This window comes from Equus quagga, unplaced genomic scaffold (assembly GCF_021613505.1).
Source record: "Equus quagga isolate Etosha38 unplaced genomic scaffold, UCLA_HA_Equagga_1.0 73442_RagTag, whole genome shotgun sequence".
NCBI lineage: Eukaryota > Metazoa > Chordata > Mammalia > Perissodactyla > Equidae > Equus > Equus quagga.
Window position 1 is genome coordinate 1,983,521 of NW_025802777.1, and position 24,364 is coordinate 2,007,884.

At 51.5% G+C, this 24,364-nt stretch overlaps 1 protein-coding gene across 3 annotated transcripts in view; it reads right to left on the minus strand.

The window, feature by feature from the left end:
* ABCG1 (ATP binding cassette subfamily G member 1) overlaps positions 1 to 22,533 on the minus strand; it is a 61,949-nt gene extending 39,416 nt beyond the window's left edge. Inside the window, exons 1-2 of one of the 3 annotated variants that reach the window (XM_046651624.1) lie at positions 22,377 to 22,531; positions 15,513 to 15,756 (exon numbers count right to left, since the gene is read on the minus strand). In XM_046651624.1, the coding sequence (XP_046507580.1) occupies positions 15,513 to 15,756; positions 22,377 to 22,418 (286 nt within the window). In that variant the 5' untranslated portion in view covers positions 22,419 to 22,531. Of the gene's footprint in view, positions 1 to 15,512; positions 15,757 to 22,376 lie in introns of all 3 variants that reach the window. The other 2 variants (XM_046651626.1, XM_046651625.1) reach the window with 2 other exon arrangements.
* Between the last annotated feature and the right edge of the window lie 1,831 nt (positions 22,534 to 24,364).

Genomic DNA, 24,364 nt, shown 5'->3' on the forward strand with positions numbered 1-24,364 from the left:
CTCAGGGTCTGGATGCCCATCTTGAGCCCCCAGGTCTCTCTGGCTACGCTCTCCTCACCCAGGCCGACCTCAGGCTCCAGCCTCTACGGACGACTTTATTGCTCACCGAGATGTTGGAGCCAGAGAAGAGCAGTTTTTCTTTTAGTCAAAGACAAGGGAGGTTTACAGACGAGGGAGGGGACAACCAGGTGGGGCGCACCTCTCTCTGCTCCCCTCCCTCTATCTGGACAGTCCCGGGGATCCTGGACAGACACACGTCCCTTCACACCAGCCCCCTGTCCAGATTCCACAGAAGAACTGGCCAGTAAATAAACCGAACGGCGATAGGGACCAAAACAGCCTTATCTGGGAGCTGGGACAGGTTTTACAAACAAGCAGAAGGAAACTTTATCATCTTTATCCCACACAGCGAGCATACACACACACACAGGGGTGTCTGAAACACGGTTCTCTGGGTCAGATGAAGATAAAAATATAAACTGCATTCTCTGAACCCAGAATAATACAAACTGCTGAATCCAGGCATGCCTGCCCTGCTACCCAGTGTCCCGAAGCCTGCTGTCCCCACAGAGATGCCCCGGGGGACAGTGAGCTTTTACTCTCCCGTGGAGGAGGGGCTGACAGGTTCCCCAAGTCCAAGGTGGGGGGCTCAGAAGACTGTGCCTGGCCCTGCGTCCCACACAAAGCAGCGCCTGCAGCCTTGTCCCACTGTCCTAGTCCCCAGGGAAGCTGACTGTGGGTCCTTGAGCTGCTGAGATCCTGAGACCCCGGAACCTGGTCCCCTCCACCCTCCCCCGTCTCCCCCAGCCTCCAGTGGAAAGTGGGCAAGGTCATTGTCTGCTTCAGCTTTTAAAGGGTCAGCCTGGCTCTCAAGAGGCCATCAGCTCCCTTTGCTCTAACTCAGTGGTCATCAGAGCAGGGTCCCCGGACCAGCAGCCTCAGCATCACCCGGTATTTATCAGACACGCCAACTCTCACCTGTCCCAGACCCGCTGAATCAGACCCTCTGGGTGGGGCCTGGCCACCTGTGTTTCCAGGTCATCCTGGCTCACTGAGGTTTGTGACCGCTCTCTTAGTTGCTCACGTCATGCTTCTGGAGGCATGAACAATCAAAATACCAGCATGTGGGCCACTGCTCCCTCCAACCACTCTGAGAGGATGCGTGGACGTGGGAGGTGAAAACAACAAAAGAGCTCTCGAAAAATGAATGAGCCCCCTGAACGGTCAGCATTCTCCCAGCAGCCACTTCACCTCCTGTATCTCCTGGCATTGACCTCTGTCCTTAGATTTACTGTTTGTTCTGGATATCAGACTCTATGTTCTTAATTGCCATGGCACCCTCCGCTCTCATAGTACAGTTTTTTAAAAAGCCAATATTCCCTAATGGAAACTCAGAGAGTCAAATGCAGTAGTAAGAACGGTACACACTTTGATAATCTTGCTTACAATTAAATGCACCAGAATCTACCTTATCACTGGCCCCCGTTTCTTAGAAACTTATCTCATTCTCCCACATTCTCAACGACTGGCACGGCTATGAAACCAGTAACCAAGCGCCAGGGGCACTCTCAGTACAATGGAACTTTTAGGAAATAGTCTAAAATTACTGAAGCCCTATGGATTTTCAAACTCCCCACAGACACAGCCATGACGCCCTCTCCCCTCTCAGTTTACGGCGAGCCCATCATTGTCCTGGGGAAAGAAGAATGTCCACTCTGCAGTGGTTTTCATGAACCCTGGCAGCCCAGCCTGGGGCGTCTCGTTCCGTGTCCTGAGAGGCAGTCAGCTTTGCAAGTGGGCAATGCTCTCATGGGGCTGACACCATCAGAACCACATTCCCACAGACCCTCACGCTTATTCCCTGGGCTGCAGACGGCCGGAGGGCCATTCCAGACCCCGTGCTCCGTTTTCACCTGGTGAGCTTGCCGCACCCTGTGCTGAGTGACAAAGTGGCTGAATTCACCCCTAACTACCCCACTTGCCCTCAGTCACTTGGGTGGCGCCCGGCAGACACGCCTGCCACATGTGAGCACGTGTGGCGTGCACTTGTTGTGGCTGTTGACTCCCCTGAAGATGGGCAGTGGGTTTTCATCCGGGCCAGGTCCAGAGACCGAGCTGTGTGCCTCCCTGTTCCCCAGCCCTCCAAGCTCACCAGACTTCTCTCTGATGACACTGCCTCGCTCTCGTTGAAAACAACGCTTTAAGGCACAAACGCGCAGGAAGTATACATTTTAATGTTTCAAGTTGACTAAAAATGGCTGTGTACCTGGGTGGTCACTGATCTGTTTGACAGGATACAGGGCGAAGGGGAGGAGCGTGGGGGACAGTCAGGTTGGACTCGATCCCGGGGTCCTAGTGGCCCTCGCAGGAACTCTGAACCTGTTGCTTACACCTCTCCAGCCACAATTCCTCGTTGATGACGGGGTTGTTGGTGAGGGGCCACCACCTTCCTCTTCCACCTGCACTGGGTGTCTCATAGGCCACGATGAGCACACAGGACCGGGCCCTCCCTCTACGATAAGTCTTACAGCCCTGTGACAACCGTGAAGTCCCATGGCCTCCCCTCTCCTCTCTCAGGCGGCCGTCATGAGCGAGCATCTAGTGCAAGGCCTGGCACCTGGGAAACACTCCATTAAGTTGACATGCACCATAACTGTGTACCAGCTCTTCTCCTTTTATTTTTAAAGCCTAACATTTTACCCCAAACTTACTTTTAGACTGATAACGAAAAGGCTTTGGTCCACCCTACTGATTCTAGGCTGTTGTTATGTTATTGCATCACACGCAATAATTCATAAGGATTGGAGCTGCTGCACAGTGAACACTATATGTTGGACGTGGTGCTTCATATGTATCAAGTTATTTGATCCAATCAGATGACGATGATGATGACGATGACGACGATGATGATGCCCTTTGTACAGCGAGGTTAAGTAACTCACCCAGCTGCCCAGCTAGTACGTGGCAGAGCAGGGTTTTGAACCCAGACTCTCTTATTCTGAAGCCCACATTCTCCACCACCCTCCCCTGCCCCATTTTCTGAGAAATTTTCTGCTAATTTTCCCATGATGCTAAAAGGTGCTAGACCTGGAATCATTTGATGAAAAGAAATGGAGAGAGAAAGAGAGAAAATTTTAACCAAGCCCCATGTACTGTTGAACTCATCTTTAACCTCCTTTCTGATACACATTAACTTAAAATTACTGCAAAAGAGGGAAAATGCACTTTCTAAAAAGCTAGGACCTGACAGGATTTCACATTAAACATCTGCAAATGCGAGAACAGCATTCACGCGCCAGCCACGCCGCGGCCACCCTGAGCCTGTGGCTCACCGCCGATGCCCGCCACGGCTGCCAGTGGAAGCGGCGGGCACATCTTTAATTTTCAGTCATGAAAATCTAACCACAACACTAAAATGCACAGCACCTGATAAGATCTCACATCCTCCTATGATAACCTACATGAACCTCGCTCCTGAGCCAAATTCTGAAGTGTAATGTTGCTGGGTGCTTTGTTCCAAAGGTGGAAATTTCCATCCAGTCGCTATAAATGTAGATGCTTCAATGTAACCAGCTTCAGAGCTGAAACACTCATCAGCTGGCCATCCCACCAGTTCTTGTAGACTGCCCAGAAATAAGAGAATCTCTACCTAGCTGGTGCACAGATGCACACAGGTCTTAGACAAGAGGCATTTGTTCGCATCTCAGAAATGCTGGGGTTGATTTAATCCTAATAGTAACCGTGAGCACGTAAGTGGGACACCTTAGGGAAGGAACAGTATAGAAATTATCACGAAGAACAACTCCAGGAAGCTTGTCAACTGTCTTCCTCAGGGAGGGCTGAGAGCTGAGGGCATCGGGATGAGAGATCCCGGGTTCTGTGTAAGAGACAGCAGACTGCGCTGTCTGGACAGGTGACTTCACTGCTCAGAGCAACACGGGAATGGTAAGAACACCTCCCCAGGGGATTGCTGGGAAGACGGATTAAGTTACTGCGCATGAGCTAATAAATACCATGTCGGTATTATGATTATTATCGTTCAAAAGTAAAATCCTGAATAAAGTCAAGAACTCAAAAACCAACCCTTCAGCAGATTGTGATCTGCATTCTAAGATGCACTGAGCTCACTGTGTGCCGGATCCTGACCTAAGTGGATCTCAGCCACTCCCCACTCGGACCCTCTGAGATCTGAGCTCTGATCAGCCCCATTGTGCAGATGCAGAAACCGAGCCCCAGAGCCGTGGTTAACAAGGGGTGGAGCCAGGGTCCAAGAGCAGGCTGCCTGACCCAGAATCCAGGCTCTCATCACCACGCAATACCACGCCTGCCCGTCCACGATGCTGGATGTGAGGCCAGTGGCTGGGCTGACGGGAGGAATCAGCACCCAGAAACCACCTCTGGGATGGTTAATCAGAGATGGCTCACGGGCTCCACTCAGCAAGGGAGATCAAAACATTCCACCTCCTGGAGGCTCTTGCTTTTCCTCCCCACTTCCCTCTGGGGTGAAGGCTTAGGCTCCTCTGCTGTGATCCTCATTTTGTTATTTTATTCACTCGGGTGGAAGACATCTTTGAGTGCCGACTCTGAGCCAGGCCCTGGGCTGGGTGACAGGGGTAAGCTGTAACTGACACAGTCCCTATTCGGAAGCTCAGAGGAAGACAAACGCAAAATTGTGTGCTGAGTGCAATGATCATAGCGCACAGGGGCACAGGTACCCAGGAAGGACCGTGGCCACCGAGGTAAGGACGAATGAAGGAAGGCTTCCACCAGCCTGGGGAGGCCAGGTGGGCTCCTGGCACAGGGGTGCTCCTGGCAAAGCACACACAAACACTGTGTGAGCAGACCCCTTTCTCAACTGGCAGTTGCCCCAGGCTGGCCCAGGCTGAGTGGCTTCGGAGAACAGAGGCTGGGAGGCAAGAGGAAAGGGCCCAAAGAGGGCCTCTTAGACCTGGCTAAGGGTTGTGAAATTTACATTATAGAGACACATCCCATTCGGAAATCAAGAAGCACAGAAAGAAGAGAGAAAGTCATGAGATGATAATCGTCATCCTCTCTAAGCCAGATAAAAATCGGAGATGAGAAAAAGTGGCATGGTTTGGCCCAGTGCACATGGTGAATTTATGACAGCTAAAGGGAGGCAGGACTAGAAGGACATGATGAGATGGCTCCCTGCTCACACTATTTAGGACACAACCCTTCTCTGGACCAGCTGATACCCAGGTCTTTAGAAACCGGAAAACCACAAGCCTCCTTTTGCAAGTGTTAACAGGGATTCTGATAAAATATGAAACTAAATGTCAGGGCTCCCCACTTTTCAGCCAGACTTTGCATACGGTAGGTTCTCATGTTAGCAATACACATTCCTATTGTCTATAGTAAGAGAATGTCTCCGGGATGGTAAACGTGCACTTCCTCCTTTTTCCAAAGGTTTTCATCCACCTCACCAGCAAAACCTCAGGCAAGCCTAACAGGGAATTTATTGTATAAAAGTTACCCACCGTCGTCTCTGACTTCCTGTACCCACCTTCAGCTCAGGGAGTCTCAGAGACTTGAGAACTACAATCTCCACGTAGGTTGACAAAAATATCAACTGTACAACCGCAGAATCAAATAAGCAACCAAGTAAAACCCAAGACTATGAGAAAAGTCCCCAGCCCTTGGTCTCCTTGCGTTTACTCAGGGACCCAAAAGGTTGAGAAAGCATATGAATGACGGTGTTTAACCTCTCATAGCACACCTTAATTAAGCCCAAAGGAACCAGACCAGCCTGGTGTCTCGAGAAGGCCCTGGTCCCCAGGGAAGGCAAGCATGGCACCTCGATTCCACCAAGGCAGTCCCAGGCCTTCAAGGCGTTGGAATGAAGCCCAACTGGTAGAAATCATATTGATGTTTATCATCACATTGACGGGTACTAGATGCTACACAAGAGTCAGCCCTGGTGGTCTAGTGGTTAAGATTTTGCGCTCTCGCTGTCTTGGCCCCCGGGGTTTATTTCCCGGTCAGGGATCCACACCACCTGTCTGTCGGTTGTCATACTGCGGTCGCTGTGTTGCTGTGATGCTGAAGGTGTGCCACCAGGATTTCAAATTCCAGCAGGGTGCCCACATGGTGGACAGGATTCAGCGGAGCTTCCAGACTAAGACAGACGAGGAAGAAGGACCCGGCCACCCACTTCTGAAAAAACTGGCCATGAAAACCCTAAGGATAGCAGCATTGTCTGATGCGGTGCTGGAAGGTGAGAGGACGGTGCAAAAAGATTGGGCAAGGTTTTGCTCTGCTGTCCACAGAGTCGTTAGGAATTGGCATCGAGGGCACAAACAACAACAAGATGTTACAGAGAACACACCTTAAAGTTCAGCTATTGTTTGTCCTTGCATCTAGAACGTGCCAGGATGCAAGTGAGTCAGCGGGGAGGAGTGTCGCGGCGACACTGGATTCCGGCCGGCTTACTGGATCTGCCGCTTCAGATTCCTAAGGGGAGTTCCAGGAATCCCAAAACCGCCCGCTCATTTTTAAACGCTGACCAGGAAGAAGAACCACGACTGGTTGCTTCCTGCTGGACCTGCCTGGCCCAACCCGAGAGGCCTTGACTTTATCACTTCACCCCCAGGTTGAACCCCAAACGAGAATGTTTTATAAGGATTCAGAAACCGGTTGTCTCTTGGAAAACGTGTGCGACCTGATCTGACGGCGCTTTCACTTTAAGCAGAAGTCTGGGAAATTCGTGAAGCGTTCCCACTGTGATGAAAGCTATAAGGATGCAGACACGACACAGGACGCCAGCCATTTTCCTGAGGATGTCCTTTCTGAATCTCTGTGTGCTATTTCCGCTCCAGCGAAGTCCCCCAGTTATGCTTAAACAGACATCAAAACAATAATCATCTGGCAAAAAGCATCTCCATTCATCAGATCCATTGTGGTGACGTCTTCTAGAGTGAAATTAGGCTACTGCAAAGGTTCTCGCACTTTCCAGGTCCAGGTGTTCCTTGGACCTGGGGTGGAGCGCGGGTTTGCACGCCCAGGGGTCCCACGTGCTGCCCGGGGGAGGTGGAGACCCCAGCCGGCAGAGGCCGCAGCATCCGGGCCGAGCTGCTCAACATCCTCCGCTCCCGCCTGGCAACAGCGCCCCGCGCGCGGCGCCGGCGAGGTTACCCGCGAGCATTGACCGAGAGTAACCTCGGCGCGGGCGGCGGCGGCGGCGGGCGGCGGCCACTGCGCAGGCGCGGCGGCGCACACCTGCCCCACCCGCACTTGCGCACGCGCGGGGGGGGGGGGGGGGGGCCCGGCGGTGCTGTTCTCGCCCGACCATTGAGAATTTAGGGTTCCCAGGAAACGCGAAGGTCTGCAGCCAGCCTCCGCCAGACCTGCGGCAGGTCTACATGTGAGAGCAGGTGCATCCCGGCCGCCTGGTGGGGACAGAGCGAACGTCACCCTGGGCCCGGTCCTGCAGACTCGGCAGGGCACAGCCGGCGAAAGGGATGGGCTTTTACTCCATATTTAAAGCCCGGGAAAGGCCGCCGGCTGGCCAGAGCCTCGCCTTCCCCGGCGCGTGCAGGTGAAAATTGCCCAGACTGAAGTCGTTCCCTGGAGACAAGCCAGTCCCATCGCCCTTGTAAGGAATGTCCGAGTACAGGACAGCTGGCCAGATAACCCCATCCTGGAGGGCGAGGGCGAGCAGAGGTGCCCAGCATAGCCCTTGGCCACGTGCCTCCAGGCACCGGACGGAGACTGCCCCTAGCCCAGCCCATGAAGGAAATCTGGGGGCCCCGTTTCCCGGGAGGTGGGGAGGCCTTTGAGGTGGCACCTCTGCTGCCACCAGGGTCTGCGATTGTGTATGTCACCAGCAAAGAGGACACAACACAGGTCATTTAACACAGGCCTGAAAAACGAGGAAGGGAGATGAGTTCCCAAAGGAGCTGCTTGAGAGGCTGCGAGTGAAGAGGAGGTTTAAGGCTGACTCCAACCTCTGCCTCCCCCTCAGCCTCCTTTCGTCCTGGGCAAGATGTCCAGGCTGATGTGCCCTATGGCTTTCCGTGAGGGCTCAAGGATGCAGTGTGCTAAAGCAAAGAGCATCTGCTTGGTAAACAGTTATGTTTGATGAAAAAATAAACACTTCTCCTAAAAGAAGTGGGAGAGCAGAAATAACAACTGAGAAATCCCAAAAAACTCTTGCTGAAAGGCTCACTTTTGAGATGGGCCACTGAGATTTCAAGCCGAGGGACTTTTTCGTACAAGCGCACCAGCTTACCTTATGACAGTAAGAGAAACAGAAAGAGTGACTCATAATCTGCTGCACTATTCAGCTCCACCCTTGTCAGTGTATAAACCGAGAGCAAGAACATTCCAGCCGGGCCTCCTGCTCACTGCCCTGCCCCCCAGAGATGCCACAGTGATGTCTACTCCCAAGGTGGGACACTGGCCTCATTTCCTCCCAGGGCCACATGCTTCTTATTTCCTCCTTTCCAGGCAGCCCTGGGTCTTGAGGCACTTGGTTACTGTTTAGTACTTGGTTAGGCTTTTTTCCTCCTAGTTTGTGAGCTCATCTCAAGGCCAAGATTATATGTGTTCTGCAGAGTCCCAAAAAGCAGAACTGGGATCAACAAATGAACATTACTCGAATTCAGACTTGAGCTCAACAGACAGAAGCCTTTTCTAAGAATAAGAGTTGTGCAAACATGACGGGAGGTGTCAGGGATCCCCGGCTGCTGGAAGTGCTCAGACAGAGGCTGGCCGCCTGTTGCTGGGGATGAGGCAAGAAGCATTGCTTCATGGGGGAGACGTCAGACGAGGGAGCCCCAAGATTCCGGCTCTAGATACAGGTTCTGAGTTGGACATAACAGTTCACAGGCTTGAAGTCACTCTGGCATGTCTTAATTTTTACACCAAGTGCCATTTACCCCACAGAGCACAAAGGTGATTAACAACAACACAGCTGACAAAGTGAGAAGTGAAACCAGTGGCTGTGTGTCAGACCTCTTCAGGCCCATCCGCTGCCATCCTCGACCCTCAAGACTCCTTTTGATGCCTTTTCTCATAGAGTAGCCGAAAACACTTAGTATTAGATATATTTCATTTGAAGGTCAGCTTTCCTGTAAAGGTTTTAGAACTTCATCAGCACGGGTTTGTAGGGAATGCACCCCCATTCTACAAACCCCTACTTTGTACAGTTCAGTCTTTCTAAATATATTTGATCTGATCCACGTGGTGACCTTTGTTTCTTAAATAAGCAAATCTGTTGGTTCTGGAACTGAACTCAAAAAGAGCAGGTGTATGGTTACTAAACGTTTTTTTCCTGCCAATTTGTAAACAAAAGAAATGGTTTCATGTTCAGCAATATGTCACCTTGGGGTATTTTGGACTTGGCCGATTAGGTTCTGGCATATAAGGGAGGACTTTAGTTTGAGAATGTGGAGTTTTCAAGATACAAGCAGATTCGAGGTGTTACAGGAAGGCAGGAAGGCACCCACTCAGGAGGTGAAAATGAGTGTGGCAGGGATGTCCTCAAAGAGTGAAACAGTGACACCAACCCCCACTGAGCAGAGCACAGTCCTGCAAAGTCCTACTGAAGAGACCAGAAGGCTCAAGAACAGGAGTGCTCTCTGGGAAAATGGAAAAGTATTAGCATGCCCAAATAAAGAACCCACCGATCGGAAGGGGACAAGTGGCCAGACATTGAAGCAAAGGGGAATAGACCTCAAGGCCAGTGTTTGCAGGGCTGCCTAAGCCATGTCTATGGGGGCTGTTGAGCCTGAGAGTGCCACACCCTTGAATCATGCACCTCGGATCCAGGGTCCCAACTGTTGATGGCTTGGCTTCCACGCAGCATGCTCAAAGGGAGAGGATGTGCTGGCTGGAGCAGGGGAGCATCTAGACCCCCGGGACTTAGAGTTCTGCTTGTAAACTAGCAAAGCCTTTCGGTTTTGCACATAGTCACCATACACTCATCTGTCATGCATCTGCAGAGAGATTTGCTCATCCTCAACATTTTTTCAAAGCCTTTTTGGAGCCTATAAGGCAGAGGATCGGAACTGTTCCAGAAGACCTCATCATCAAAGGGGCCTGAGTGGGTGGCCTGCCTACTTGCCCCAGGGAGCCGCCAAGTACTGAGAACCTAAGAACTGTCCCCAGAGGGGAAGAGAGGAGCTCTCCAGTCGTCTGGGTTCACCAAGGCAACGTAGGGCCATTAAGATCCCATTGGAAACCCCTAGCCTCAAGCAGGGAGCCCCTGGAAGCTGGGCTTAGATTCTCCTCACTGCACTAAAAGACAGCTACAGCCTCAAATGAAGACAAAGGCAGGGCATTCAAAACAGTTTCCTTCTGCGCCCCAAAGAAGGCCCACCTTAGCATGAGAGTTCCCAGGAAGCACAAAGGTAACTCATTCACGCTAGGAGAATATAAATCCCCCTTTGAACCGGAGCAGCCCACCCCTCTGAAAACCCGTAGCTGCCTTGGCATTGCTACGGTCCTCCTTTAACTGGCCTTCCCTTCCCATCCCTGCTCCAATCTGTTGCATCAAGTCGCCCAGCGCTTGGTTGGAATCCAGCCTTCCCTTAATGGAATTCCTGAAAGAGATTTATTAATGGCACATTCCACTTATTTTGGCCAGCCTGTCACGACAGGCCTTGTGAAATAGCTGTGGAAATTAAGAGAAAAAAGATACTTGAATTTGAGAAGGGTGTTCAAACTCATCTTTATAGCTTAGAAGCAAACCAATACAGATAATCTGCCATGGAGCTGCCCAGAATGTTTAACTCCTTCCTGGCATTTGGCAAGGATGAGGTTGGAGGGTTGGATTTCAAAGTGGGAGATGCTGTTCCATTCCATCAGAGTGTTACCATGTTGAGACAGCGGCCTGGCTCAGGAATAGTAAAGAAAACTCTCTAAAGCCCCAGATACGATTACTTTTGTTCTCAACCTGAGCTTCATCACAAGGTAATCTTGGGAGGTGTATTTAATCTCTAAGAATCATGTCACCTGTTTGTGTGCAAGCATGCCATACACATCAGCGTCTCCTCTCTGCTGAGGGGACAGGAGGGCTAGGGCCTCTGCAAAGGACTAGGACCTTCCTTTATGCGTCCTCGTGATGGCAAAGGGTGCCTGATACACAAGCAGGTCAATTCAAGGGAAGGTAAGTCAGCGTTAACAGTCAAGGCAACCCCTAATGGTTTTGTAGGATGGGGTGAGGCGCATCCATGCCATGGTGGTCCAGGGGTGTGCCCACCTCAGCATCACATGCTTACTAGCTTCCTTGTTGGTCTTGGCCTCAAATCCCGCAGACCTGCTTTCAAGTCCCACCATCTGTGGTTCTGCGACCTGGGCTCTGTCTCTGAGCCTCATGTATTGCACAGAGAGAAAGGGCAGAATTGGCCCCTGCGCCAAGTGAACTGAAGACCTGCTCTCATTTTACAAATGGAAACTGTGCTGGTCTCCTTGAGGGGCCCCATGATCCAGAGAAACCCCAAGTACTCCACTTGTCCATGTGATCACTCACGTCCTAATAAAAAAGAGACCCTGTGTGAATGGGCTCTGAGAGCAGAAAGTGCTATTTACATGTAAAATCTTCTCATCACCACCACCCACACCTTCTAAGAATTCCATGATGTGGACGCTCTTCTTAACGAGGGGGCCTCAGTGTTACCAATGTAATGTCTATCTTACAGGAGGCAAAAGGAGCTTGCAAAAGTAAGTGGCACTGAGGGGTGTGGGAGAACAACTGAGGCAGATTGTTCCAATGTGTCCCCTGACACGATAGTTGGTGTGACGGCACCGAAGTCCATATTGTTCCAAATCCTTTGCCCCATCAACTTATGCTATGCGTGTGAATTCCTTGAGGGAAAGTAATTACTGTATGAGAAGCCAGTGAGGTTATCCTTGGGGTGTACTTTCCCCTCCCGAGAATAGTTCCTTTCACAATTATGCTCTCTACTAGGAATCTATTATATGATCCAGTTTTTCCTCCAAAGGCATCATTAATCATATGGTGGAAATGGAACCACAATTGAAAATACAAGATGTTTTGTTAAATGCCATGTTCAATGCTTGGCAATCGTCAAGCTCCAGGATTTTAAAGAATCAGTGCCTGACATCTCCTTAAAAATACTGCTGTTGATCCACTCATCACTTTTCTTCTAAGGATTATGAAGCTCTCTTTCTCTAAAGTCATTATGTAGGAGTTTATGTTATTATTCTAATCACAATGCCGAGCTTTGCTACAGCATTCGATGTCAAGTTTGTGTCATGGCACTGTGTTCTGGGAGAAATCCTGCGAGAAGAGGCCTTCCCTGGGATTTACTGGAGTGGTCCAGTGTCTTTGCGATGGAAAGAAGTCTGGACTAGGAGTCAGACAGCTGGTCCCAGAGTTGGCTCTGACCTTGAGCAAACCATTCCTGCTTTCAGGCTCCTGCTTCCTTCACCTCAAGACTACTCTCGAAACCGCCACAGCTGCATGCTCTGAGAGGCCACTACCCCTCCTCCAGGCCATGACGTCCAGCCCCGGTGTGGTCATTATAAGGAGCTCAACACGTAAAGGTGAATTTTAAAAAAATTAAAAACTTGATATGGACAGCAAAACTAATACGGTGACAGCAGTAAGAGAAAGTGCTCCTGCCCCCAAGGCCGGTCTCACTTGGCGGCACACGGAGGTGATGCCAAATATAGGATTGCCACAGTGAGAAGAGGGAGATGCAGAGAGCCACTGGGATTTGACTTCCAAGCTTCACCTAATCATGGCTGGGACTGAGACAATCGCCAGTGATCAGAAGGACAAAAGCAGGAAAGATAAGACCCACATGGAAGGGAAAGGAGACAGACCCCATGAAGGAGAGGGCTCGGAAGCTGACAAGGAAGGCAGGGACCCGGGTGGGAAAGAAGCAGGTGGCCTCGACATGTACCACCCAAAGGACCCCCTCTGGGCAGCCGCGATGCCTGGGTCCAGAGTTAACACTTTTATTGTTTGTCCTGGGGGTGCTCCTTTGTTGGGTAAACATGGTCTCAAGTTCTGAGCCAACTGAATGTAGCACTCCAGACCCCACTGGTGACAAGGACGCAGTAAGCAGCTACCTCCCTTCCTCGGGAAAAATCTAGCTTTTCCTGGATGCAGCCTCCAGTCTTAATGGGCACCGACCCACCCAGCAGCAGCAGTGCAGGCCCTGCGGGCACCGAGCCTCGAGGAGCACTGCTCCCCTGTGGCTACAGGGACCTTGGCCCCGTGGGCCCTGTGCCAGGCACGGCATGAGCACCCAGTCAAACTACAGAGTTAGAAATCCCCGCCCCGAGCCCAGGCCGGCCTCCCCAGCTCAGGCAGACGGGCAACAAGCTTCTTAACCACTCAGTCTCCTTTTCCCTTTAAGGAGAAGGTGGACAAGCATTTCCCACCCTAAGGTTTTGCTAGAGTGAAAAACCATCTACATTCTGAATCGCAGGGTACCAAGAACAAAGGAAATGGGGGGCCCATGGGGGAGGAAGGGCAGGGAGGGCAAAGCAGACACAGGTGCTGCTGCTGAGGGGAGGCTGGGGAGGAAGTCAGAGAAATCAGGCCTCGCTGGTGGAGAAACCAGCAACTGACCTATCCTGCCTGTCTTCTCCTCTGGCCCTAGCCATCTCTGACTCACAGGCAGGTCCCTCAGGGCTCAGGGCTCACTTCCTACTCCTTCCCTCCTGAGCCCACAAAGGTTACTACAGGGCAATGCCTACTGGTGGCCGCCTGGGTGGAGCTTCCAAGGTTGGCCCCTCCCTCACTACCTCAGAGGCCATCACCATGGGCTAACTTTGACCAGTCCTAACATTTAGAGAATAAAGGGTTGACAAGTCACAGAGCTGCCTAGGAAATGATACTGTTCACTTGCAAACACCAGGCCAGCACCTGCTGTGTTGGATTTCAAACCAAGATTCTGCCTCCGTTTTCACATGTTTGCATTTCCGCATTGCAAGCTATCTTCACTTTAGAGGGTACCCATCCAAGCATTTCAACCATCATGACAACATTTCCAAAGCCACACGTGACAGATGGACAGAAACTGATTTGTGTCACTCACTGGGTTGTCACTATTTGTCTATATAGACAAATCAAAGCAAAACATAAAAGGTCCTCCTGGTTACTCTGTGCGTTTTTTCGGTAAAATCTTTTTACAAGTTGAGAAGGAAAAGGCTATAACCCTATACTGAAATTTCAGTAGGCTCCAACGAGTGGGCTCCACCCTGAGCCGGCCACAGAATTTCTTTCTTAACAAAACAGGCTGGCATACTCTGAAAATGTAAGTGTCAGATAACAATGCTGTACGGTCAGCCGTTGAAAAGGTTCAGGATCTGTTCCTGGTTGTGTAAACGGACACAAAGTCATCTAACAACCACTTGGCTCACAGGTGCCAGGGACCAGTCAATCAAGGTTCTAAAACTGTGGTTACAAGAAGTCCAGAGTGGCCGCAGCAGCAGTCTCAGCCGCTTAGCTTCAAGAGAGCAGGAAAAGAAAATGAAGGTAACAGAGAAAAAAAAGAAAAAGAAAAAAAAAAAAAGAAAGTGAGTCTTGGTGGGTCTTCTTTAAAAAGAAAGGCTGAATGTAGATTTAAGTTGAGAGTCTTAAAAAGTTAGACTATTCCAGTGGTACCCGAGTCACTTTGTGAATTGTTCCAAATACTTCATAGATTTTTCAAGTTGTTTTAGATGATTCATTAGAAGCTAAGGACCATTGTTTCCTGGCAATGTCCTGAAAGATGTATGGATGGGTGCAGAGAGCAGAGGGAGATGAGGAGTAAGTTCCACAGGAAGAAATGTCAGGCTGGAAAAAGATATACCAGCCCACGGAGGCATTGACTCTATACACTTTGAAAATCTAAAGTTGGCAAAGGAATATCCAGGTAGCTAAGAAAACTCAAAATATCGTCCGTGGTCAATTCCGGGTAACACCCGGCGGCCAACCCCTGTGCTGTGTGGCTTTCCAGAGACCTCCAGAGTTCTATCCTCTCGCCTCTTCTATTTTATTTCCATGGCTCATTTGACTATAGTTTATTTTTAGCCCACCAATACCACCCAAGAGACAGTCCTTTCAAGATCCTCAAATGCAAATGATTGGTTTCCTGAGAAGTCACTGTAGGTCACTGGATACTTTTTAATACTTCAAACTTGAGAGGGAGCACCTGTCTTCCATTTTTCTCTGAAACACTGAAAAACAGTCCCATCCTGAAAGACTAACTTCAGTGAACAGCATCCAGTAAAGGGGACCCTCTGTGTGCACGCCGGAAGCCAGCGCACATGGACACTGGTCGGCTTTGTGAAATTCTTTGTGATCATATCAGAATTTAAGAGCCACCGTGAATCTTGAGTCATCTAAGCCAGCCTGTTCATATTATAGGTGAGACAAAATCAGGCATAAAGCAACTAAATAAACTGGCCACCACAGCAACGGAGTGGAAAGAACGCTCGGCTCCCAGCTTCCAGACCCGGATTTCCCCAACAACCTGCAGCCTCCTTCACAGCTCCTCCGGCCTCCTAACACACACACAGCAGCCCCTCCCTACCTTTCTTCTTCCACCAGGGGCCCTCTGGGACCGAGTAGGAGAGGTCCTTGAATTCGATGTTCACAGCCGCCCTCCGAGGCAAGGAGGAAAAGCGCTGGGCTTCCGTGAGGTTGTTGTCCACCTTCTTCAGATGCCCATTCAGCAGGTCCGTCTCGGTGGCCTCCATGTTGCTGGAGACCACCTCATCCACTGAGACGCACACCGACTTGGGCTCCGTCATCGCTGCAGAGTAACTGCTGGCGTTCTAGAAAAACGAGAGGAAGCACCAAGAGAGGTGGTGAGCTACATCAAGGGAAAGAGCACAAGGGGCTCGCCATCAGGCTCAGGGTCTTGATTATTCATGGCAACACATCTTGGTTATTCACAGCGAAATACAGGCAGCCTCGCACGAGAGGATAGGTGCATACCTGGAGGAATCTGTCATCTCTGGCCACCACTTTTTCTTCTATTAAAACATGCTGAAGATACAATATTAAACTGATCTACCAGTCCTAATTTGGAATCATAAAATCTCATCACAAAGCTGTAATAAATGAATCACTTGTCTGAAAGAATGAAACGTCGCCACCATAAAAAAATTATCCAACTACAGTCCGCTCATTAAAAAACCCAATAAAGATGCATCAGGCTCCTAACAAAGGTATAACTGAAAAAGTTTTATTGAAAGTGAGCTCTTGTAGGGCCTTCCTTGTGTCACCTTCCTTGTGAGCATTTCTCAGTAGTAATGACACCTCTTGAACTGCTAGGTTTTATGGGAGCTGGCCTTCAGATCCTCCTTGTACATTTTCCAAATCACTTACAACTCTCTTCTCTCATTGTATTTCCACTGTAGCACTGAAAATTTGGAAAGGTTGATTTTTTTCCCTCTCTTATACAGACGAGCAAACTGAGGCACAGAGAGTTTAAGGAACTTGCTCTGAGCCCTACAGTCAAGTGAGGGGCAGAAGTGAGCCCAGAATTTGAGTCATTAAAAAAACCCAGTCAGGTGTTCCTTCTACTGCATCACCAGAATCCCTAATATATTGGAGCTCCATTGGCTTTTAAAGCTTCCATGGGGAGCCAACTGAACAGTTAGAGATGTGCCAAGAACCAAAAGTATTTATGCAAAGAAAGGAATATCTTTTACTAATGGCTTGGCAACCCTGAGTGAATCAATATGCTTCAGGTACCTCCAAAATACAGAAGAGCCCTGGGCTGGACAAATGTTATGCTGTGCTTTCTCTCGCTGTCTCTTGAATCAAGAGAGAAGGATCCACGGTGCCAAAAGCATGGGCCTTTGGCAACATCCTCCATCCTGCTGAAGGCGGTCTGCCTAGGTGGGAGAGCCCGTTGAGAACCATCTCCGATCACTCAGGCCCTTGCAAGTGCTGTGGGATGGGGAGACACTGCTGTGTTATTTGTTCTAAAGAGGGATAACATCGGACTGTTATTTTTCCATACATTTATCAGGTATTTCTTTAGAGTTGAGAGCTTTTGAATCATTATTGTTTCTAATCAAAAATCCAAAACAAAAGCAGAGACTGGGTCATCCATAAATATCCCTATAGAACCCAGCAACTCTAGCAGCCACAAGGAGCCCTTCCCGCATGAGAATGCCCTCCAGAGGGTCCGCGACCATCCTTGAAGAGCTGGCATTATTTCCATCATGGTCCTTAAGGGCTCAAAAACCTTGGAGGGCGTGGAGGTTTTGAGTATTTAAAACACAAATAGGGAGATGGGGAGATGTGAGCATAGGGGCTTCTGGTTCTTGGGATGTTTGAAAATGTCGCTTTGCCGTAGAAGAAAAAGGCACGCGTGCACACACACACCCCTCCCGGCATCTCCTACCTCTGAGAAGCTTAACCGAATCAAAACTTAGCTCACCGTCTATAACATTCTGTGGATAAAAATTACAGTGCAGGGTAAAATTCTGGCGGGATTAAGCTTGGTTGCTGCTGGCCTCCAGCATGTGAGATGTTTCAAATGCAAACATAAGGAGCTTCACACATTCCTGGCAAAGTCGCGGAAGGTTTGTGTTAGCTAGAACCGGGGTGGGTGTGAGAACGTGCCTCCCCAACTCCCAAGAGGGAGCCCCAGGACATCGCCTCTGCAGCTGAGCTCCCCCAGGGCTTTCTGTGTTGGGGCCTCGTAAGGAGTAATAGGAGACCCTGACTCGGCTCAGCGTGTTGGCCGACAGGGAAAGAGTGTGCAACTGCAGCTCCAGCCCCCACAGCGGGCACCAGAGGCCAGCCCCTTGCCCACCTATCCTGCCCTTTGGGGGCACGAGCTGCCGCCCCAGGTTCATAACCCACTCTGACTCCACAGGAGCCCCAGAAGCACCAAACCCTGGCTTTGGGGGGTAGTGGAGAGAGCAGTGGGCAAGACAGTTAGCTCCAGGCCTGGCCCCCAAAGTCTGTTTTCACCCCCACCTTGCCACCTAAGTGGAAAGGCTAAACATCTGGTTCCAAACCCACATCCTGCTGGAGGACTTGCGCTGTCCCAGGAATTCCCAATCACTGTGAGCTGAATTGGGGGTGGGGAGCATCAGCAACTCCTCTCCAGTGGCGGCCCCCTCGACCTCATTCCAGCTGCCAGGGATCATCCGTACGCTCCCCCAGCACCCACCAGAGGTGTCAGCGCCTGAGGAAGCCCAGGATATTCCCGGCTTTCCTTTTTGATGAAACCCACATGAATACAGGGAGAGAGAGTCATGACTCCACGCACCTACTGACCGTGGCAGGTGCCAGACCTGTATGATGATGAGGGTCTGACTTTCCCCTCTAGATTCTAACCTTTCTATTCTCTCACTCACTCACTCACTCATTCATTCAACAAATTGAGAACCAAATAAAGCCCCAGGGGTCAGTAGTCAGCCAGAAAGACATGGCCTGTGGCCTCAGCAAGCTCATGTTCAAGGTCAGGGGCAATTACAGTACAGTGAAGCAAGAGCTATAAGGAGACCACGCAGAGACCCGGAAGGGACTGCTGAGGCAGCGTGGACCCTGGGTGGGGGCACACAGCACAAAGTGTTTCTGAGGAAATAAAATCTAATCTGAGATTAGTGAGGTGGTGGAGGCGGGGCTGGTTCATGAAGCTTCCTGTGAGGGAACAGCATGTGCAAAGGCTCAGCAGCAAGAGTGAGGGGAATATTCGGAGATGTGAGAGAAATTCAGGGGCTGGGGCTCTGATCTGGGGAGGTGGGGAGGGCAGGAGGGGAGGGGGCTGTGGAGAAAGATGAGACCAGAGAGACACACAGGGTCCCCATGGAGAAGGGCTTGCACACCTTGTTAAGGGTTTTACACTCAATCTCGAGGTCTTTGTGGGGCCACGGAGGGCTCTCAAACTGGGAAGTAACGGACCAGAACTGCATCTCTTGCAGCAATGTGCAGACGGGAGGGGGGCAGTGGCCTTAACCAGTTGGTGGCAGTGGGGATGGAGACAAATGGACAGGCCAGAAGGACAAAGCTGGGTGACTAAACTGATTTGGGGGAGAAAGAGAGAGAGAGGAGGCAGGGTCAAGTACCTACTATTTAAAGTGTTAAATGCTAGCACGTCCTGCCTACGAGGTAAGTGATTATAAGCAACAGTTATAATGTGCCCATTCGGATTACTACTGATTCAGCAGTTACAATGCGCCCATCAAACTCCAGTCTGCAGGGATCATGCCTCTTACTATCTCCACAGCTCTAGCAGGAGGTATTATTTCTCCCCTTCCTCCAGCTCAGAGGAGGGAGCTAAGGCACAGAGAAACTGCCCTGCCTGCCCTGGACCCCTTGGTTAATGAGCAGCCAAGCCGGGGTCCAGCTCTGTGCACCCTATTCTCCCAGCCAGCATCCTTAACAGCACTTGAACATTGCTTAGCTTTCCCTAGGCAAGTTGTAGGTGACCCTGGGTCATCCTAGCCCCTGTCCACTGCAGGGAAATCCACAAGAAACTGAGGAAACCATACATGCAACCCCACCCCCAAATGACCTGACCCCAAAGCAGTGCCTACCACTAGCCACCTTTCCTCCAGGGCTGTCCAGCGCCTCACTCAATTAATAAAATCATGCAATCCTGTATGATGGGAGGCAGTGCTGTCACTCCAAAATAGACCAGCTCTCTGGAAACGCATCCTCAGATGAAAGTGGCCAGCAATGTAGGTTACAGCCAGTTTGTCCTTAGCCTCCTGAGCTCATTAAAAATGAAACAGATACAGCTTCCTTCCCCATTTGCCCCTTTCATTGAATGTTCCCCTATCTTACTGAAGCGTTGTCTTTGACCTCCCCCCCTTCACACACACTTTGTGCTGCATAATAAATGGTAAATAATGGTAAGTCCATTCACAGGTCTCGAATGCCAAGGAGACCCTATTTGGATTGTTCACGAGAATATTTTCTTGCTCCCTGACTTCAGTTTGAATGCTGGGCATGTAGAGATGCCCGGTCAGCTGGGGAGGGTCACTAACAGTCAGCAAGCCCCCCAGGCCCTTGTGAGGCTGGGTCACTCTATTTACCAGGGAAGCACGGTTAGAGAGAGAAACTTTTCCTCACAGCATCAAGGAAAGGCAGGAAAGAGAAAAGGAACGCAGCCACCAGACATGGGCATGCACCTCTCTCTCACATCTGTCCTCGGTTCATGGCCGCCAGCCTTGGTGCCCACCTAGAGCAGCGGACCCTTCAGTTGGAGGGAAGATCCATCCCTGGTACCCTGGTTACATAAGGTGAGAACGCACTGGCTGAGAATCCTCAAGGCCACTGCCTTTAGGAAAATAACCCAAATGGCACGCCCTTAACTAAGCGAAGGGAAGATGCCACTTGAGTGGCCATTCAGAATACTGACCTCACCATCACCAAAACCCCACTTGAAACAGCTCCAATACCACCATCACATTGGGAACCTGTGCCCACTCCTCCCAGCCCAGCTCAGGGATGCCAGCACCCCATCTGGGTGCTTCACTCTCCAGGGCACTGTCTCACACCCGGCGGTCAGCCCTGGGCTGGACCCAGAGCAGGGGGCAATGGGGAAGCAAAGCTCAGGATCCTGGGGAATCTCTCAAGGCCTCTTTGTTTATGAATTGGGTAGAGTTTTTTTAATTAAAAAACAAACAAACAAACAAGGTTTTCAGGGGTGGGAAATGATTTTCACAGAAGACAACGTGCCCTGAAAAGATGCGCCCAGCCATTAGCATCTCCACGTGAACGAAACACTCCAGTTCTGGGGCTGTATCAAACCATAACGTAACGTAATCTTGACATTAAAAAACTCTATACCTTAAAACATAATGATTCATTCTTTTCCACACGTCTAAGCCTCTTTTGCAGCTCTGAAAGGACTTCAAGAGTAACCCAGCATCTCAAAGATACAAAACTTTCTTTATCTACAACTAACAACAATAATCTCCCTAATTTTCCATTATCAACATAATTTTAGAATCCCAAAGACAGGAACAAATGTAAAAGGAAGAATTGCCAAGTGTTACACAAACATTCAACCAGATAAGAGCAAATGTTACGATGAAGGGATTGCCTTTCTATTTTTTTCATCCTCTCTGATGCATAAGAAGCTAAGTAATAAAGGCAGAGTATGCCCAGAAATGAGACCTGACCCTGGCCCTCCCTGGCCCTACCAACCTCCTGGACGTGTCTGCGGCCCCATTCTATCGGTTTACACAAAATCATTATATAATGAGCTGGCGAGGGTGGGTATGTTCCACAGTAACCTGTTTGCAATCACAGGATGCAGTTGTCAGAGCTGAGCATGCGCAGAAACTCAGCTACTTTTTTTTTTTCTTGAGCTCAAGGCAAGAGGTAACTGTCGGTCAACTCCCGCTGAGCCCTGCTGACTTCAAATACAGGATGCTAAAAATGAAATAAAGGCGAGGGGTGGGGGTGAAAAGCCGGTGCTTGCTGTGCGCTGTGGGCTTGCAGCCTACGGGGAAGAAACTAGCAGGATAGTAAATACATAGGCGACAGAAAGAGGGATGGATAGGGTGGGCGAGTTGGGCTGGTATACGAAATATTTTCTATTTGGACTTTAGATGGGCTGAAATCTGGTCAGTAAGTACCTATGTTGGTGTGCTGGGCATGGAAACGAAACGTCCTGGGATGGGTGGGTCATGGTTAGTTTGTTTTTCCTAAGGTGAGTTTACGGAGCTATTATAAATGAGCAAGAGGAGACTCTTGACCACCCCTGGGAATGGCACTTGCTGTAACGGTGTCTAGCAGTGAATTCGCCGGTACTCGGTGGTCCCCCTACGCAGCTGGTACCCTTGGGAGCAGTGAGATGCGCTCCTCTGTCCCCACCCTGGTCTCTCTCCAGGGTGCAGAAAGGTGGCCTGCAGGTATCCAGCCTCGCCCCTTGTCTGCGTCCCTAGACTCCACCGCCTCCTCCTAGAGCAGGTCTAGGAGAGGCTGTCCCCAGGGTGCGCAGGGGCAGCGCAGACTCTCGTTCTCGGGGGGAGCAGCTCCCTCTTTTGTTCCCCTGGACCGTGCCCGGCATTCCGGAGGGTGGCGCGAGAAGTGCCCGCTCCCCCGGCCCGGCCGTGCGCGCTGGCAAAGGGATTGGATCCCCTTCCCGCGGGCGCGGGCTGCCGCCCTCCCCAGTGCGCTCTCGGACCCAGGCCCCACGCCCCTCACTGGGAGGCAGACGAGGTCAAGGCCATCTGTCCACTTACGGGGCTGCCGGGGGCCTCCCGCCCATTCCTGGCCCCTCCGCCTTCCCCGCGTCCTCGCCCGGTGCAAAAAGCAGCCTGAGGGGCCAGGCCAGGGCGGGGGGCGATGGGAGGCGGGCGCCTCCCCGGAGACCCAGGGGCGGATGTCAGGGTGAGGGTGCGGGTCTTTGTGCGTTTCTTGCTTTCCTGGAAAATAGAACCAAGCCCCGGGGAGGAAGGATGCTCTCACTCACCATGGCGGTGCCGACCGAGAAAGCGGCCATCAGACAGGCCATGCCCCGGGGGCGGCGGCGGCAGAGGCGGCGGGGACAAGACTGCGGGCGGCGGGGACGGGCGTCGGGCACGAGGCTGCGCTCGCTCCTGCGCCCCGCGCGGCTCAAGCTCCAGCTTCTGCTGCCGCTGGGGCTCCCGTCCCGCCCCGGCCCCGCCCCCGCCCCGCCCCGTGGTAGCCACGCCCACTACCGCCTGCTCAGGCCCCGCCCACTCCCCGCGATTGGCCGGTGCACGGGGGGCGTGGCCAGCAGGTGCGCGTGCTCTTGTTTTGCTCCTGTTGAGGGCGGCCGGCCGGCCTCGGGCGTTCCCGCTCCCCGAGCCGCCTGCGCCCTTCTCCAGCCCCTGAGACCCCGAGTCCAGAAACTCGCGGGGGCTGGGCCAGCAGCCATGGGCACCCGATAGACAGAGGGGTCCATGGTCAGGGAGCAGGCCACCTCCAAGCCTGTGTGGCTGTCAGATGGGGCCAGAGGGGGCATCAGGGGAAGGAGGGTGGAGGGGTAGGAGGTCTTCTCTTTTGTTGTTTTTATTTTCGTTGTTGGGCACCTCGTGAAGCGTAGGAGCGTTAGGACTAAAGAAGAGATGGTCCTTCCAATGCCCCTCACACACACTAGAGCTCCGTATCTTGGGTGACCCCACACTGAGACAACGCGGGCACTCAGACATGCAACGTTGCTGTGGCTAGGGGCAGAGCTCAACGTTGGGTGACAAAGGGGCGCTAGGTGAAGACGCTCCGGCTCTGTCCTCCCCGCACCCCCCACACCCACCCTAACGAAAAAAGAAAACACTTGTTTTTGCAGAGGTAATGTTTCCAGTGCCTGGCCCAGAGCTATGTTCGTGTAGCTACGTAAGGAATGACACTCCAGGCACCCTCTCATTTGGTCCCAGACTGGAATATCAGATGGCCTGGCGTCTGCTAGAGCCCTTATTATACATAAGTGGGACCATTTCCTGGTAACCATGGTGACAAGACATTCTTTACTCCCAGTCTCAGAGGCTGGGTAGTTTGCATGTTGGAACGGCACACAGGAATGCAATTCTTCTCACCTCCAGCACACCTAGGTCAGCCCTCCCCACCATACCATGAATAAGGGAAGCCCCTGTCTCTCTCCTCACCTTGACAGGAGACACAACTTTTCATGCCGGGCAGGTGGACCTCACACCCACAGGTCTGATGACCGTAGCCAAATTCTCCCCTCAAAACGAAGGAAGGGAAGGGGGTGTGATGCATGAGTTCAAGGCAGAGAGGGCCGTGCTTGTGTCTGAAGAATTTCACTTGAAGAATCGATGTTGACCTCTCTTCTATCCTTGGCCGTGACCTAGGCAATCTGACGGCTGTATTTCCAGGTGCCACTTTCTGCGTGCTGGACCCAGGAGGCTGTGTGGTGCCTTAAATGTACTGAAGAGGGAGGCCAGCAAAGCCCGAATGTTCTGGAAAGAGGATTCAAATCCACAAACCTCCTGGGGAGAGTTTAGGCCAGAAGACAGAGGCAAAGGTGCCTCATCTCTGGGGCCCAGGGCTGGTGGCCCGCCCTGCAGCCCCCGACTTGCTCCATGGGCAGACAGGACCTAAAGCAGGAGAGGAAGACACAGAACACAGCTGGGAGGGATTCTCCTTGAGAATCCAGCTTGACACTGCCCAGCTGTGTGGCCAGGGCTGGTGACATGACTGACATTGTGGTCCCATGGTGCTGGCATCTGTTCTCTGTCCAGTGACCATTGTCCTCACCCCCAGGAATGTGTCCAGAATTCCCTTCTGGACATCACCCCTGCCCCCTAGTTCTGTGCCATGTGATTTGTAGCAGTGGTGGGTCAGGAACTGGAGGTGTAAGGCTCCTGGGAATGGCCAAGGGGACAGTGTGTGGAACCTGAGGAGGAAGCCAGAGAGGGAAGACAGTGATAGAGTAGGTCCCTGTTGGTGTGGCTTGAGCTGCCGGCTTTTCTGTTACAG